Consider the following 17,565-nt stretch of genomic DNA (forward strand, 5'->3'; position numbering starts at 1 on the left):
GCTCTGGGAGCCCAATCTCTAGACCTTCCCCCAGAGCTGCTTTATAGCAGAGGACATGCAAATAGGATGTCCCTCTGCCCATGAAAACCAGCCCAGCCCTGACCTGAGCTCTGTGAGCTGATTCCACCAGTAACTGAGCACAGACCACCACCATGGAGCTGGGGCTGCGCTGGGTTCTCCTTGTTGCTCTGTTGAAAGGTGATTCATGGGGAGCAAGGGACACTGAGTGTGCAAATGGACATGAATGGGAGGAACAGTGGATGTGTGTGACCATTGTTGACTACGATTCTCTGTGTTTGCAGGTGTGCAGTGTGAAGTGCAGCTGGTGGAGTCTGGGGGAGGCTTGGTGCAGCCTGGGGGGTCCCTGAGACTCTCCTGTGCTGCCTCCATTCGACTTCAGTGGTTACTACATGAGCTGGATCCGCCAGGCTCCAGGGAAGAGGCCTGAGTGGCTCTCATACATCAGTGGTAGTAGTAGTGACATACAGTATGCAGACTCTGTGAAGGGCCGCTTCACCACGTCCAGAGACAACAGCAAGAACACACTTTACCTGCAGATGAACAGCCTGAGAGTGGAGGACACGGCCGTCTATTACTGTGCTAGAGACACAGTGCAGGAAATCCAGTGTGGGCCAGACACAAACCTCCCTGCAGGGCGCTCAGCACCAGCAGGGGGCGCTGGGCACACACTGAGGTCATGGCAGTCACAGGAGCAGCTGTGAAGCATGCAGGCCCTGACTCCTCTGTGTGCCTGGCCTCTCCGCAGGACGCAGCATCACCCACAGAGCTGTCTAGGGTCTTAAGGGTTCCTTGCTAGGTGAGGACATTGCTCTCCAATTCCAGGGTTTCTCTCCATTGCAGAGATCCTGAGCATTGTCCATCTGACCTTCCCCATGCTGTCCTTCGTCTTCCTAGAGGAAAGAGCAGACACTCACTGTTCACTTTTTTTTTTTTTTTTGATAGGACCTTGGGCTGGAACTCTGGGCCTGGGTGCTGTCCCTCAACTCATCAGCTCAAGGCAAGCGCTCTACCGCTTAACTCACATGACCACTTCTGGTTTTCTTGTGGTTTATTCTCCAATAAAGTCCCTGAGAGTTTCAGGGAATTTCCTGCACTTGCTGGCTTTGAACCACCATCCTCAGATCTCAGCCTCCTGAGTACCTGGGTTTGCAGGCATGAGACAGCGACACTGGGCTCATACTCACTTGTTTACACGCAGCCTCTTCCAGATCCTGGAAATACTTCCTGTGAGTCACAGACATCTTCCTGATGCTTGGAATGCCAAGCAGGCCTTTGTTTCCTTGCTGGCCATTCCTGGGTTTAGGGCATCCGGATGCCGTCAGGATGTTATGAGGACGCTGCATCCGAACTCAGAACACACCGTGTCTCCCCATGCCCGGCACTGAGGTTCTCTGTCCTCAGATGTCCTGTCCCAGCAGCTGCAGGAGTCACAGGCTGGCCTAGCCAAGCCCGCATGCGGTCTCTGCCTGCACCATGTAGGTGGCACTGGCTGTCATTACTGATGGTGCAGGGTCCCACAGCCCCAGGGAAGCTGCTGGGAAGGACCGGACACATCCTCAACTGCAGCCGTCTCTCAGGAGTCCAGTCACAGTGTCTGAGGACACAGCCGCCAAGAACCAGATGTCCATGAGCTGAGCGCAGTGACCATGGGGACCCAGCCTTGGATTACTGTGAAAGAGACTGGAAGAGATGTCAGTGTGAGCCCTGAGAGAGACTGTCCACCAGACCCTGAGCCTGAGCTGTGGAGGTGCTCAGGGCCAGCAGCCCTGGATCTCACCCCAGAAGCTGGGTGGGAGCTGGGTGTCAGGTTCTGTGCCACTCCCTCCTCCCATTCCCAGGGTCCCTCTGGACACCTCCCCAGCACCCCACAGTCCCTCTGGACATGCCTGCCTTCCTTTGTTTCCTCTTCCTCACGTGCTCACTGGCGCACTGTGGGAGGGAAGGACTTCCTGTGTGTGGATGAGATGGGATCAGCCATCAGCTTCCTGTGGAGCACTGCCACTTCCTGCGTCCTTCTTCCCTGATGCCCACACCTGTCTCAGGTGAGCGGCCTCCCTTCCTCTTCCCCTCAGCCTCCCGTGCTGTCCACTCTGTGGATACTCCTGCTTCACAGCGCACGGCAGCTGCTGATGGTCATTTCCACTCTGTCTACACCCTCAGGATGGAGGGGGATGGAGGACCACCTGAGCTCTCAGTCCCCAGCAGGGGGCAGAGGCAAGGGCAGAGAGGAAAGCCCTCCCACCCAGGGGTTTCCAGGGGTCTAACGGAGGCCCGACTGTCTCTCAGGGGCTGTTCCAACATGGTTGACAATGCAGACTCAATTGCACTAAAAATCCCTCGAACAAGAGTATACTCAGCTCGGGACTGAAATGTGTTTACCTACGAGACCAATAAATGTAACTGAAACAAAAAGACAATGTGATGTCCCAAGACTCCAGGCTTAAATGAGGAAGTGAGCCGAGTGCAGCCGTCTCCAGTCATGGGGACCATCCACAGAGGACGAGGAGCCTTCATCCTGCCCTCTGCAGCCACCACAGCTGCCTGGCTCACAGCACTGCCAACCTCAGCCTCTCTTTACACTGGGAGGTGGGCTTCAAACTGTAGACCTTTTTCTTCTTGGTTCTGTTTCTCTGTGGTTTGAATGGTGCTGTTTACACTTTCATGATTCCTGGGCTCTTTCTGTCTTCTTATCTTCTGAGCACGATCTGTCATTTGGAACCCTGAGCATTCTCACTGATGGAGGGAATTAGAAGAATGGAGGATGGTGCTAAGCTCCTAATTTGCTGTTTGTGTTGCAGTGATTTGAACTCCGTGCTTTGCACTTGTTAATCCGATGATCTGCTGCAGAATCAGGCCTGCAGCACTGTTCACCGCTGTGTGTTTTTGAGATAGTAAGTTTCTTTCTGCAGAGGCAGACATCTGGATGGTGATTCAGAAGAGAGTGGAAAGCAGGGCGGGTGCTTTCCATGATTCTCCTGGATTCTCCCCTGGAAGCTGAGCATTCTGTCTTAGGACAGTCTCACAGGACTGCTTTTAAATCCCAGGCTCACGGCTGTAATCCCAGCTACTCAGGAGGCTGAGATCTGAGGATCATGGTTCCAAATATCCTGGGTAGAGAAGTCCTCATGAGACTCTTTTTTTTTTAAATTTTTTATTGTGAACATACTGTACAGAGGGGTTATAATTACATGGGCAAGATAATGAGTACATTTCTTATCAATCATTGTAGCCTCCTCCTTTGTTTACCTTTCACATCCCTTCCCAGCCCCTCTCCCCCCATACCCACTCCTCCCCCCCCCCCCCATCAAAGTTGTAAAGGTCGTTTTCGACATGAAAACTTGTACTTCTCATTGTTGCAACGGGTCCACCTGTATCCTTATTTAAATGACTTGTTTTTCCCCTTCCCCTCCACAAATTATACTGACATCAAATACAGTGAAAGCAGGAGTTATACTGTGCGGGAGGGACATCCAAAGCAACAAAGAAATAATCTTATAAATGCATTAGAAACAAATGCATGAAAGAAAAAAACATTTAAATACATATCTAAGGGTTCATTTCCCTAACATCACCTTATCTGATTTTTTTGGCTTGACTCATACATATACTAGATATTGCAGATAAGGGAAACCATGGGACCTATGTTTCTTTGGGCTTGGCTTACTTCACTTAATATAACTGCTTCCAAGTCTTTCCATTTCCTAACAAATGAGGCAATGTCATTCTTTCTGATGGAGGCATAGAATTCCATTGTGTATATATACCAAATTTTCCTGATCCATTCATCTACTGAGGGGCATCTGGGTTGGTTCCATATCTTAGCTATGGTAAATAATGCTGCACCTCACGAGACTCTTACCTCCAATTACCCACTCAAAAACCACATGGACGGGCTGGGAAGGTGGCTCAGTGGTAGAGCACTTGCCTTGCATGCCTGAGGCCCTGGGTTCAATTCCTCAGCACCACATAAGCAAAAAGAAAAAAAAGACGCATGGTGCTGTCTCGCAATGTGGTAGAGCATTAACCTTGAGCAAAGGAGCTCACAGACAGTGCCCCCATTGTGACTTCAACCCCCACCACCAACAAAGATATAAAAAGAAAGAAATCAGTTTGATCAACATGGGTCCATCAGTGTCACCAATTTAAACTTTCTCCCCATTCATGCACAATTATATTTCCTCCTATAATTTGAACCTAAACATCATTTATGTTGAGTGCTCTACCACTAAGATACATTTGTATACTTTTAAATTGACATAACACATTTAGGAGAGAGATCTTAGTAATTTGATATGCTAATGTAATGTGTAATGATAAAATTCAGTAAACAGCATACCCTTCTCTTCAGCGTTTAATTAATGCAAGACAATTTAACAGGCAGGTGTGTGACAGAGCAGCGAGGCCCAGGGTCCTGCTTCAGGGCAGAAATGGCCCAGAACAACTTAGCACGGGAGTGAGCTTATCACCAGGGACTTAATAGTCAGCAACCGATATCGGGACAGAGTTCCATGGTACCACAGCCACAGAACTTCTCCTGCAACACAGATTGTCTATAAAGCCACACAAGGCAGAGACAAGACCAACACTGGATATGGATGTCATGTCTGATAATCTGCACACACACTCACACAGGGAAGAGGGAAATACTGTAATTTCCATCACTGATGAGTCTGTGGGAGCAGAGGACCCTTCAAAGCTAAGGACAGAGTCCGTGGTGGCAATATTCTTGCCAAGGCCCCAATCCATATGGTGCAAGGCAAAGACCGAGATCAGACCAATATTCAGTGTGGATATCATGTCTGATAATCCCGCACACATAAATACAGAGAGGAGGAAAGGGTTGGTGACATTATGGAAAGACCAGAGAAGCCTCTCAGAAAACTGTGAAATGACTTGGGAGAGCCTAGAAAGGACAGGTTCTTGGGTTTTCACCTCAGCCTGGGGCAGAGGAAGGTGAGTTCCTCCTCTGCACACACAGCAGGTCAGAACCGCTCACTGAATGCATGAGAGGGGAGAACCAGCACTCCCTTAATCCATGTCCACCTGTGACACACAGGGAAGGGAGAGAAGTGAACTTGGTGCTGCCAGAGTCTGACGTTAAAATGTAGACTACACGCTCATTCCTGTGACTGCACTCCTACTCCATATGACAGCAACAGCGTAAAATAAAGATGTAAAGGCACAAAGAGATTGCTGGGAGCCACCTCTTCAGCAACATGAAATAATGTCAAAAGAGTAAAGCTTCATCATAACTATAGTAGTGATAATGTCTGTAAAATGATTTACTATCCACATTGTATCATGGAAACAAAGGCCTCAAGGAAACAACAAAAGACAACTCTAGAACCCAGTGAAATAATGATCAGAAGACCTGCATTGACAGTTCTTTAAAAAGATAAATGATCTGGGTGCTGGTGGCTGTCCTCTTTAATCCTAGCTACTCAGGAGGCTGAGATCTGAGGATCGTGGTTCAAAGCAAGCTCAGGCAGGAAAGTCTGTGAGATTCTGATCTCTAATAAACCATTAGAAAACTAAAAGTGCAACACTAGCTCAAGCAGTAGAACTCTTGCCTTGAGCTGAAGAGCGCAGGGACAGCACCCAAGCCCAGAGTCTAAGCCCCACGACTGACAAGTCAGCATGACTGTTATCACAAACACAGAAGAATATAAAAGATTGTCTTCTGGTAAAGTGTGGGGAGGAGTTCTGCTGAGAATGCAAACTCCAAAGTTTTAAGTTGTATTGTGGGTATTTTTTACACATTTAATTTGAGGAAGGGCCTGAGATTAAAGTAAAGGTTCAACAAGAGAACAGATAAAGGAAATGGGATAGGTGTGGACAATGGAACAGTACTCACACAGAAAGGAAGAAACACTGCCATTTGTGATAAGCTAAAGGAAGTTAGCTTAAAGGAAATAAACCAACCATAGAAACACCAGTATCACATTATGTCTAGAAGAAATACACTGCATAGAACAGAAAAGGAAGTGTTGGTTACTAGAGAATGAGGAAGGATGGAGGAAAGACAGGATTACACGGAGAACGAAAGTTGGGTACAAATTTGCAAGCAAATAAGAAATCAAACGATTGATAAAACAATGTGAAGAACATGAAAATAATTTATCACAAGTTACCAAATCAGCATTTACCTATGAGCAGTGTATGTTACATGTCGTGACTCATTGATGTTATGGCAATATACAATACATGGGAAACTGTCAGAAGTGCAGAGTGCATATGACTGACAAAAACAAACACCAAAGATTGACCGTGAGAAATGATACACCAGAGCCCACTATCAAGGATCTGCCTGAATCCAGGCTTTCTTGTTTGATGGTCAGAATGAAGTAAAGTGTGACAAAGCCACACCTGATCTCGGCTCAGGAAGGAGGCTTTGCAGAGCTCACAGATGAGCACCATTCTCCTGGAACACAGCAGGAACTGTGGGCCCTCCTTGGCTGTGCAGGCCCAGACCAGGCATGGAGCTCATACCACGGGAGACGCTGCTGACAGTGTGGAAACAATTCAACATTGTTTTACACTATTGCCTGTGCACAAGGAGGTCACACCCGTGTTGCACTTTGTGTTTTGTGTGTGATCAGAAATGCTGACAGAACGGTCACCAGGCACAGTGGAAGAGTGTGAGGACATGTGTGTCCCTCTGCACCCCAGACAGCTCTCAGTGTTCTCACACTCTGCCTCAGGCTCCCAAGGACCTGCAGGTACAGTGTGAACCACAGTGCGTGGTCAATGTGTCATGATGTCTCCAAGGTAACCATTGTCACCAAACTCCTCCAGCACAGTCACCTCTGCTCTAGGAGCGGAATCTCTAGACCTTTCCCCAGAGCTGCTTTATAGCAGAGGACATGCAAATAGGACGTCCCTCTGCCCATGAAAACCAGCCCATCCCTGACCTGAGCTCTGTGAGCTGATTCCACCAGTGACTGAACACAGATCAGCACCATGGAGCTGGGGGTGCACTGGGTTCTCCTTGTTGCTCTGTTGAAAGGTGATTCATGGGGAGCAAGGGATACTGAGTGTGCAAATGGACACGAGTGGGAGAAACTGTGGATGTGTGTGACCATTGCTGACCAGGATTGTCTGTGTTTGCAGGTGTGCAGTGTGAGATGCAGCTGGTGGAGTCTGGGGGAGGCTTGGTGCAGCCTGGGGGGTCCCTGAGACTCTCCTGTGCAGCCTCCGGATTCACCTTCAGTGGTTACTACATGGACTGGGTCCGCCAGGCTCCAGGGAAGGGGCTGGAGTGGGTTGCAGGAATTGATCCAGGGGGTGGTAGCACATGGTACGCAGAGTCTGTGAAGGGCGGTTCACCCTCTCCAGAGACAACAGTAGAAGCACGCTGGACCTGCAAATGAGCAGCCTGAGAACCGAGGACACGGCCCTGTGTCACTGCGCAGGGCACAGTGAGAGGAGCCAGTGGGGCCCAGACACACAGGTGCAGCGGCCTGGGCCAGCAGGCGCTGAGCCGCGTCAGCTGCAGGTGTGGTGAGGAGGTGGCCCTGGGGTCTGGCCTCCACCCTCCCAGGGCTCCAGGACCCCAGCTGGTGTCTCCCCTGCGCTGCTGCTCGGACGCAGAGGCTGGGCTGCTTCCATCTGAACGCAGGCAGGGCCTGACAGCGCAGCGAGGCCCAGGCTCCGGCTCAGGCAGAGCTGGCTCCGCACAGGCCAGGCGGGTCTGGAGCGCTCAGGGCTCGGGGGCGTGCTCTCCCGCAGGGTCAGCACAGAGACTCCGGGCTTCCTGCTGAGCACAGACTGGGCCCGGCTGTGGAGCGGTGACCGCAGACTCCGGAGCCCGCGCTGACAGGACCGGCCTCCGTCCTCCCGCCCAGGCCGCGCTCACAGACCCGGGTGGGCCCGGTGCGCGCGCAGCAGGGCCCGGCTGACGTCATCACCCGCGCTCCCTCCTTCACGAGTGCGCAGCCGCACTGGGCTGCGCGTGCGCCGTGGGCTCCCCTCGCCGGGGCGCGTCTTCCCGCGGTCCCTGTGGCTCCTCGTCTGGAGGCGGTGGCGGCCCCGGGCGGCGAGCACGGCCGCCGCGTCCTCCTGCTCGGTCACAGGACGCGACCGTGCACGGGAAGGACGGGAGGACGGCGGACGGGCGATGGCGGCGAGCCCCTTCACAGGTGAGGCCCAGCCTCCTTCCCCAAGTGGAGCCCTCCATGAGCAGCCTGGACGGAGCCCCAACAAAACAAGCACCAGGGACGCTCAATCCTGCATGGTTAAACTGAAGGAAGCTCAGCGTGCTTCTCAGGACGCTGTCCTCACATAGACAGCACAGATTCATGGGAACCTACAGTGGACACTCCTGGCCATCGGGAAATGGTGGATCTTCTCAAGAAGGAGATGACGTCATCGGGTCTCCCTCCTGCTCTCACCTCCTCCACTCATGACTTGTGGAAAGCCATCCGTGGGCCAGGGGGGCTGTCGGTCCTGGGTGGTGGTGGTTGTGGGCTGACTGGGTCCCACCATCCCAGTTCATAGATCTGACATCAGACAGAACAGAGGGAACTCATGAGAACATCTCGATCTTCTACCCACCACAGAGGCCATTTGCACTTCCGCTGGGGTGGGATCTGTGCCTGGGTCTAAGGAGTCAGGATGTCCATGGGGTATATTAGCCCAGCAGGTGCTTAAGGGCAAGGCCATATGCAAATCTCCCAGGCCCACAGAGTAGAAAGGCCAGGCTCCTCTGACACACACACACGGGCCTGGCCCTCCAGTCTCCAGAGCCACTCGGTCCACATCCCCACAGCATGGAGTGGACGTGGAGGCTCATTCTCCTGCTGATGGTGGCCCCAGGTGAGGACCCCAGGCCAGGGCTGCCGAGGACACGGAGTAGCTCCCTGCCCTAACTCCAGTGTCTCCTTTATAGGAACCTACACCCAGGTGCAGCTGGTGCAATCTGGGCCTGAGCTGAAGAAGCCTGGAGAGGCCATGAAGATCTGCAATGCTTCTGGATACACCTTCACAAGCTATGCTATTAACTGGATGCGGCAGGAGCCAAGAGGTGGCCTGCAGTGGATGGGGTGGATCAACACTAACACTGGAAATCCAGCCTACGCTGAAGGCTACAAAGGACTATTCATCTTCTCCCAGAACCTCTGTCAGCACAGCACATCTGCAGATCAGCAGCCTGAAGGCCGAGGACATGGCTGTGTAGTACTGTGCAAGACTCGGTGAGGAAACCACATCCAGAAGGCGTCAGAAACTCAGAGAGAAGCTGCTCCTGCTCACCAGACAGCAGCACTAGCTGCACACAGCCTGTGGTGGAGGTTGTGATTTAGAGCTGGGAAAGGTTGGAAAGGGAACTTTGCTCATCTGCAGAATATTTTCACCAAGATGTTGACAGGTGGTTGAATGGGAGAGAAATTGATTGCAGCAGGGACTAATTTGTGGAGTAAACATTGCTCCCCTAACAGCTCTCAGCATAAAGACACTGAAGAGTCTACAGTGAAATCCTCTCTTAGGAGCTGAGACCTCTGACTCCATGGCTTGTAGTGCAAGAAGAGGGCAGATCAGACAGCTCACTATGGAGACAGTACAGAGCTTCCCCATGTACAGTAGAGATCACACAGATTAGACCACTCACTATGGAGATAGAACAGTGCTTCCCTATGTACAGTAGAGATCACACAGATTAGACCACTCACTATGGAGATAGAAGAATGTTTCCTCTGACTGCCTCAATTCCTTTTTACTCATTCTTTTCAAGGTGCTATTCACAACAACAGTATTCTCTCATCTGCCTGTGTGTCAAGCAAGGGATAACAAAGTAATGATGCTGTTAAAATACCCTCATTGCTGAATGAACAAAAGATCCCACCTAAAACCTTTGGATGTGAGAAGTACTTTCAGCAATACAACAAAGGAAATCAGCACTAAAAACCAGTTACTTCTCATGTACCTGTAACATAGAGAGAAAGAAATCAGGAAAGCAGCCATTCACAAGGGCCTCAGAAGATAAATTAAGTGCCTGGGAATAAATATACCCAGGAGGATAAAGGTTTCTACAGTGACATTTATAAAACACTGATGTAAGGAACTGAAGGGAACACTCATATCAATCAAGGGAATAGAATGACTTTACATTACACAGATTGACAGAACAGTCATTGTGTAAATGGCTGTATCCCCCAAAGCAGTCTACAGACTTGATCAACCTCCATCAAAAGCCCCATGGCCTTCTTCCCAGAAATGGAAAATGAAAGTGATGTTAAGTGTCACGTGGAAGTACCATAGACCTTGAGCAAAAGAAGTAGTGCTGGAAGTGGACAAGACTTAATTCACATTTTGCCACGGAGGAAAGAATAACATTAAATTCCTACAGTAAACACACAATATGCAGAAGGGGAAGAAATCTTGGGCATACATGGATCTGACAGAGGATGAATTTCCAGGATATATGAAGCCCTCAAATAACTAAACACCAGTACACATGATTTAATTAATAAATATGTATAGGAAGTTGTCAGACCTCAAAATAAGAATGTCCTATGGCCAATAACACATGAAATATATTCAATATCCTCAGCCATAAACAAAATGCACATCATGACTGCACTGCATTCCAACTGTACCCTGGTGATCATCAAGAAAACAAACAAGAACTGGCAAAGATGCAGGAATAGAAACCTTCCACGGTGCCCTCAGAATGTGAGCGAGTACACTATGGGACTCAGAATGGAAAACCCTCCACAAACTAAAAGCCAAGCCACCATGATCCTTCTCCTCACTCCTGCACACACCCAAGGGGTCTCGGGCAGTCTATGATATAGTGATGACACAGTTGTGTTTGTCTAGAACTGTCCACATAGGAAAGGTTTGGGGATCAGACTGGGTCCCTTCAATGGATTCCTCAATGGATGAACCTAGAAATTATGTATACAGAATGGAATTACTCAGCTATAAAGAGTAATGACATATACAGAATGGAATTACTCAGCTATAAAGAGGAATGAACTTACATCACTAGAAGGAAAATTGAAAAAATAGAGAACACTTTGTTGATGAAAATAAGCCAGACACCAAAGGAATAATGCTGCGTTTTTGTCTCATAGGTGGAATAAAGATCTGGAGAAGATCAAAAGCATGAATATAAAATTGGAATGGCAATAGCATGCGGAAGCCAGCAAGATTGATCAGGGCAGGAGAGGGTGCAATCAAAGTGCATTACACACTCGTGTGAAAATGTCATAAGGAAACCCATAATTTGTTACAATGAAGCTAATTTGAAAAGAAAAAGTGGCCCAACACTGGTGGCTCACACCTGTCATTCTAGCTTTCAGGAGGCTCAGATCTGAGGATCACAGTTCAAAATCGCCCTATGCCAGAAATTCCATGAGACATTGATCTCCCATTAATCACAGACAAAGCCAGGCGTGGTGCTAGCTCTGATGGTAGAGTGCTAGTCTTGAGCAAACGGAGCTCAAGGAAGGAGTCTGGGACCAGGTTCAAGGTCCAGGACTACCTGGAAAAAAGAAGTAAACAGAAAACCCGACAGAGCAGAGAGATGAGCTTCGGCATGAACACCGGAGTGGTCCAGGAGCTCTGATAAGAGACTGTGATGGAAAGAGGAAGCCAAGTGCAGCTCCTTGAGCCAAGACCTGAAAGGAGCCTTGGAGCAGCCACTCCATCACAGACGCAGGGCTCAGGATGAGGGCAGAGCGGGGCATGAATGGTGTGGGCACCGTGCCGCCCAGGATGCCCTGGACAGACCCCCTCCACACTGCCCTGCGTGCCCATGTGGCCACCTCAGTCTTCCCAGGGCTGACTCCTGTGTCCTGGCAGCGTGGGGCTCAGTGCTGACCCTGTACAGAACTCGGGCCTCGGAGTGTCACACGGTCTCTCTGCAGGGCGAAGAATCCAAGGTGGATGTGTGGAGACCATCTGATTCATGGGTGGCTGAGGACAGGCAGAGACAATGAGAGAAATGGGGACAGCGCAGGAAGACCACTGGACAGCGTCCTCAGAACTATGGGCTCAGCACCCCAGAGAGGCAAAGCCTAACTGACCTGTGGGGTGACCCTGTGCTCAGTACTACAGGTGACAAAGCTCCGTCAAAATCCAGCCTGGGAGAGCCCCACACATGGGGCTACTAGGATTGCCTAGTACCACGGGGGTGGGGGTAAGACCTTATGTGTCCAAGCCTACACTATGTGTGCACACCTGTACCCAGTAAAATGTATATATGAGTGAGACCTGATGTGTGCACGTCCACACTGTGTGCACACCTGTACATTGTACAATATATATGTGTGAGACCTCGTGTGTGCACTTCTACACTGTGTGCACACCTGTACACAGTACAATATATATGTGCACAGATGAGAGCAGTGCTCCATGTGCAATAAGAGCAGAGAGCTCAGGTCATCCCTGAACAACGATGCTAATGGTCCTCTCCTGCTGTTGTTATATGTCTCACTGAGAGACACATACAATAGACCCTACGGAGAGATCAAAGAGTATAGCTCTTCACAAAGACTAAGTCAAAGACCAACAAAGTAAGCACCAGAAAGTGGGTACTGGGAGTGGAGAGATGAGGGGCAAATGGTAGAAGAATGAAGGAGACAACGTGGAGAACGCAGGCAAGAATACAGTGCCTATGCCACAGAATTGAGAACACTGAGCTAAGGGTGGGTCAAAGGGGAAAGGTGAGGAAGGAATGACTCAGATCCACATGCCTTGTATTCATGAACTGCTTTGTTCAATGATGTCAGCATACATGTCCTGAACATGAGAGAGGGAAGAGGAGGTGGAGGGGTGGGCAGGAATGTTGAAAGGTTGATCAAGCCTCAGTGTGTTCATAAACTGCCTCACTGAACAGCAATGCCTTCATAGAGTGACTTAAAGATCAAAATGTTTTATTTCATTTTTTATTTAAGTTTTTAAGAAAATTTTTGTGCAGTTGATGTTCAGCATGGTTAGTTATGTGAATCAGGTACCATCTGTCCCTCTCTCCCAATCGTTCCCTCCTGTCCCCACCCATAAGATTTCCAGTTCATTTTCCACAGTGCCTGGTGAGTATCACTGTTGTGTTTGTTCATCCATTTTCCAGCTTTAATGTGACCCCCTTACCATCCCAAATACAAACACAGTAACAAACGACCCAAAAGGAAAAGGGAAATATTTTTTGAAAAGCAAATGGCCCAGCAATCTTGTCTAATGGAAGTAGTTAAACTTCCTTAAAGAAACTCAGATTCAATCAATGGTTTTTCTTGAAGTCAATTGATTAGAGACATTGGACCAACTATGTACATTTCATAGTTTATCCACTCATCTAACAAACTCTGCTGTCAACCTACATCTCCTCTGTGCACTGCCCTCCTGAGACTTCTGCCCCTGAGCTGTTTTATAGCAGAGGACATGCAAATAGGACGTCCCTCTGCTCATGAAAACCAGCCCATCCCTGACCTGGGCTCTGTGAGCTGATTCCACCAGTGACTGAGCACAGACCAGCACCATGGAGCTGGGGGTGCGCTGGGTTCTCCTTGTTGCTCTGTTGAAAGGTGATTTATGAGGAGCAAGGGATGCTGACTGGGAGTAACCATGGATGTGTGTGACCATTGCTGACCATGATTCTCTGTGTTTGCAGGTGTGCAGTGTGAGGTGCAGCTGGTGCAGTCTGGGGGAGGCTTGGTGCAGCTTGGTGGGTCCCTGAGACTCTCCTGTGCAGCCTCCGGATTCACCTTCAGTGATTAATACATGCACTGGCTCCGCCAACTCCAGGGAAGAGGCCTGAGTGGCTCTCATACATCAGTGGTAGTAGTAGTGATATACAGTATGCAGGATCCGTGAAGGGACGCTTCACCACCTCCAGAGACAACAGCAAGAACACACTTTACCTGCAGATGAACAGCCTTAGAGTGGAGGACACAGCTGTCTATTACTGTGCTAGACACACAGCGCAGTAAATCCAGTGTGGGCCAGACACAAACCTCCCTGCAGGGCGCTCAGCACCAGCAGGGGGCGCTGGGCTCACACTGAGGTCATGCTCAGTCAGCACCAGCAGGGGGCGCTGGGCTCACACTGAGGTCATGCTCAGTCAGCACCAGCAGGGGGCGCTGGGCACACACTGAGGTCATGGCAGTCACAGGAGCAGCTGTGGAGCTCAGGCCCTGACTCCTCTGTGTGCCTGGCCTCTCCACAGGACGCACCGTCTCCCACAGAGCTGTCCACTGTGTTATTACTGCTCTCCAACCCCTCAGCACACAGCTTGGTCTGTCTTCCATTGTCATGGTTCTGTTCTGGTTGATGATGCATCCTTGAGAGGACCAGACACAGCACCATGCACAGTCGGTGGACACAGCTGAGATCACTGGGGTCAAATCTGAGGAAGGTCAAGATCCCTGCTCAGTCCTTTCCTCTCAGACTCGGGAGAGACGCAGTGGACTCCCTGGCTAGGTCAGTCTTTATCCTCAGGTCGGAGTGCACGGGATGTTGTGCAGAGCGAGGGCCTCCATGTCACTGATGGATTTCAAGGCCCACCGTTCTGCTCACACAGCCCAGTGTCCAGCCCGGCTTTGATCCCGTTGTCCCCTTTCCTCTTGCTGGTGACATGTGAGGGGCCATCGGTCAGGACCAGGGCTGCTCTGTGACCCACTGAGCCAAGTCGTGGGCACCGCTGAGCTGTGGCTACCTGCAGAGGCCCAGTGACCCCCACCAGCTCCTCTGCCTCCGTCCCTTTCTACACATGCTGTAGATGACGAGGTTGGATGAGATTCGCAGCCATAGTTCTGGATCTGGTTGCTGCTTTATCCTAGAAGGACTCATGTGTTCTTAATTGTCTCTGTGTTGTCCACACCTGTCCTTCTCATTAATCCCCTGCAGACGTGGCCTGTATTCAGTTTCTAGACCCCAGGCCCAGTACCGGGACCTGGAGGTCAATGAGGCTGTGGCCCTGGCTCCTGCATGCCTGGGAAGAACTCACTGGTGTCCCCAGGCTGCATGCCCTGGACTGTCCTGTCCTCCTCTCTATGGACTCTGGCGGGAAGCTCAGGGGAAATCTGTAGCTAAGGGCACATGGATGAGTGTAAAAACAGTCGTCACTTGGGATTTCACCTGCATCACCTCACTGTCTTGAGCCTGTGCACATGGGACTGAGGACCGGCTGGGGCCAGGTCCTCCTGGAGCTCGTGGGCTGTGGAGGTGCAGGGTGGGTGGGAGCTCCTGTGACTGGACATCAGGAAGAGATCTAGAACCTCCCGCAGAGCCTGCTGCAGACGCTGCCTCTGTGGTGGAATTCATCCTCTCTAGGCTGTTCCCACTCAGATCCAGGTTGCCAGAGAGGAATTAGTGAAGAATTTCATTCCATCCACACAACACCTCCACTGCAACCTTCAAGAGGCTTGGCTTTTAATGTGCGGCATTGATCTACCGGGGGTATTTCCAGTCCTGGGTCACTCAAAAGCCAGGCTGGCAGGCCTCAGTATCAAGGCTGTGTTTGTGTAAAGGCCTGGAGAAAAGGCTCTTCAGAGACAAGGGAGGAAGGTGGCCAATGTGGCGGTGGGGACCTGGGTCTAGCGTGGTGACCTTCCTGGCTGACAGGTTTCTCACAATGTGCGCAGATGAGAGCAGTGCTCCATGTGCAGTAAGAGCAGAGAGCTCAGGTCATCCCTGCTTCCCAGAACAACGATGCTCATGGTCCTCTCCTGCTGTTGTTATACGTCTCACTGGGAGACACATACAATAGACTCTATGGAGAGATCAAAGAGTACAGCTCTTCACAAAGACTAAGTCAAAGACCAACAAAGTAAGCACCAGAAAGAGGGTACTGGGAGTGGAGAGATGAGGGGCAAATGGTAGAAGAATGATGTAGACAACGTGGAGAACACAGGCAAGAATACAGTGCGTATGCCACAGAATTGAGAACACTGAGCTAAGGGTGGGTCAAAGGGGACAGGTGAGGAAGGAATGACTCAGATCCACATGCCTTGAATCCATGAACTGCTTTGTTCAATGATGTCAGCATACATGTCCTGAACATTAACCAGAGAGAGGGAAGAGGAGGTGGAGGGGTGGGCAGGAATGTTGAAAGGGGCAATGTTGATCAAGCCTCAGTGTGTTCATAAACTGCCTCACTGAACGGCAACACCTTTAATCAATGTGTTTTATGCTTTATTTAATTTTTAAAAACTGTTTTTTGTGTAGCTGAAATACAGAGCGGTTACAGTTAGGTGAATCAGATACCATCAGTGCAGTTCTTTATGAACCGTTCTTCCCCTCTGTCCCTCTCTCCCAATCCTTTCCTCCTGTTCCCCATCCATAAGATATACATTTTGGGGCTGGGAAGGTGGCTCAGTGGTAGAGTGCTTGCCTTGCATGCGTGAGGCCCTGGATTCAATTACTCAGCACCACAAAATCAGAAAAAGGCAGAAGTGGCACTGTAGCTCAAGTGGTAGAGCACTGGCCTTGAGCTGAAGAGATGAGGGACAGCGCCCAGGCCCAGAGTTCAGGCCCAATTCATTTTGCACACAGTGTCTGATGAGTATCACTGTTTTTTAGTTCATCCTTGTTCTACCTTTCATATGTCCCCTTCATCCTCCCAAATACAAACACAGTAAGAAAGAATTCAAAAGGAAAAGAGAAATACAATTTTTAAAAATCAAATGGCTCAGCAATCTTGACTAACTGAAAGAGAATTAAGCTTCTTTAAAGAACTTCATATTCACTTAGTGTTTAATGTTGAAGCCAATTGATTAGAGACATTTCACAGTTGATTCACTCATCTAACAAACTCTGCCTTCCACCTGCCTTCCACCTCTGTGCACTAGCCTCCTGAGACTTCTGCCCCAGAGCTGCTTTATAGCAGAGGACATGCAAATAGGACGTCCCTCTGCCCATGAAAACCAGCCCAGCCCTGACCTGAGCTCTGTGAGCTGATTCCACCAGTGACTGAGCACAGACCACCACCATGGAGCTGGGGCTGCGCTGGGTTCTCCTTGTTGCTCTGTTGAAAGGTGATTCATGGGGAGCAAGGGATACTGAGTGTGCAAATGGACATGAGTGGGAGGAACCGTGGATTGTGTGACCATTGCTGACCAGGATTCTCTGTGTTTGCAGGTGTGCAGTGTGAGGTGCAGCTGGTGGAGTCTGGGGGAGGCTTGGTGCATCCTGGGGGGTCCCTGAGACTCTCCTGTACAGCCTCTGGATTCACCTTCAGTAATTACTACATGCACTGGATCCGCCAGACCCCAGGAAAGGGGCTGGAGTGGGTTGGTTTAATTAGAAAAAAAGCTAATGGTTACACAACAGAATATGCTGCATCTGTGAAAGGCCGGTTCACTATCTCCAGAGATGATTCCAAAAGCATGACTTACCTGCAAATGAACAGCCTGAAAGTGGAGGACACGGCTGTGTATTACTGTGCCAGAGACACCGTGAAGGAACTTTAGTGGTAGCCCAGACACAAACCTCCTGCACAGGTGCTCAGGAGCACAGAGCTCAGCACACAGGAAGCATAGGACCCTCAGGAGCAGAGAGAGCTCAGCACACAGGAAGCACAGGACCTCAGGAGCAGAGAGCTCAGCACAC

The 17,565-nt window shown here is 50.1% G+C and overlaps 2 pseudogenes and 1 gene segment (V, D, J or C); all 3 read left to right on the forward strand.

Annotated features, from left to right (window-relative positions):
• Positions 1–131: 131 nt before the first annotated feature.
• LOC122101394 lies at positions 132–12,214 on the forward strand (annotated as a pseudogene).
• Positions 12,215–13,367: 1,153 nt separating this feature from the next.
• Positions 13,368–13,946, forward strand: LOC122101395 (annotated as a pseudogene).
• A 2,999-nt stretch (positions 13,947–16,945) lies between these two features.
• On the forward strand, positions 16,946–17,426 carry LOC122101396. The segment is given in 2 exon segments: positions 16,946–16,991; positions 17,095–17,426. Coding segments are annotated over 2 exon segments (378 nt in total).
• Positions 17,427–17,565: the final 139 nt, after the last annotated feature.

This window comes from Dipodomys spectabilis, unplaced genomic scaffold (assembly GCF_019054845.1).
Source record: "Dipodomys spectabilis isolate Male_0828 unplaced genomic scaffold, ASM1905484v1 ptg000657l, whole genome shotgun sequence".
In the NCBI taxonomy this organism is placed as follows: Eukaryota; Metazoa; Chordata; class Mammalia; order Rodentia; family Heteromyidae; genus Dipodomys; species Dipodomys spectabilis.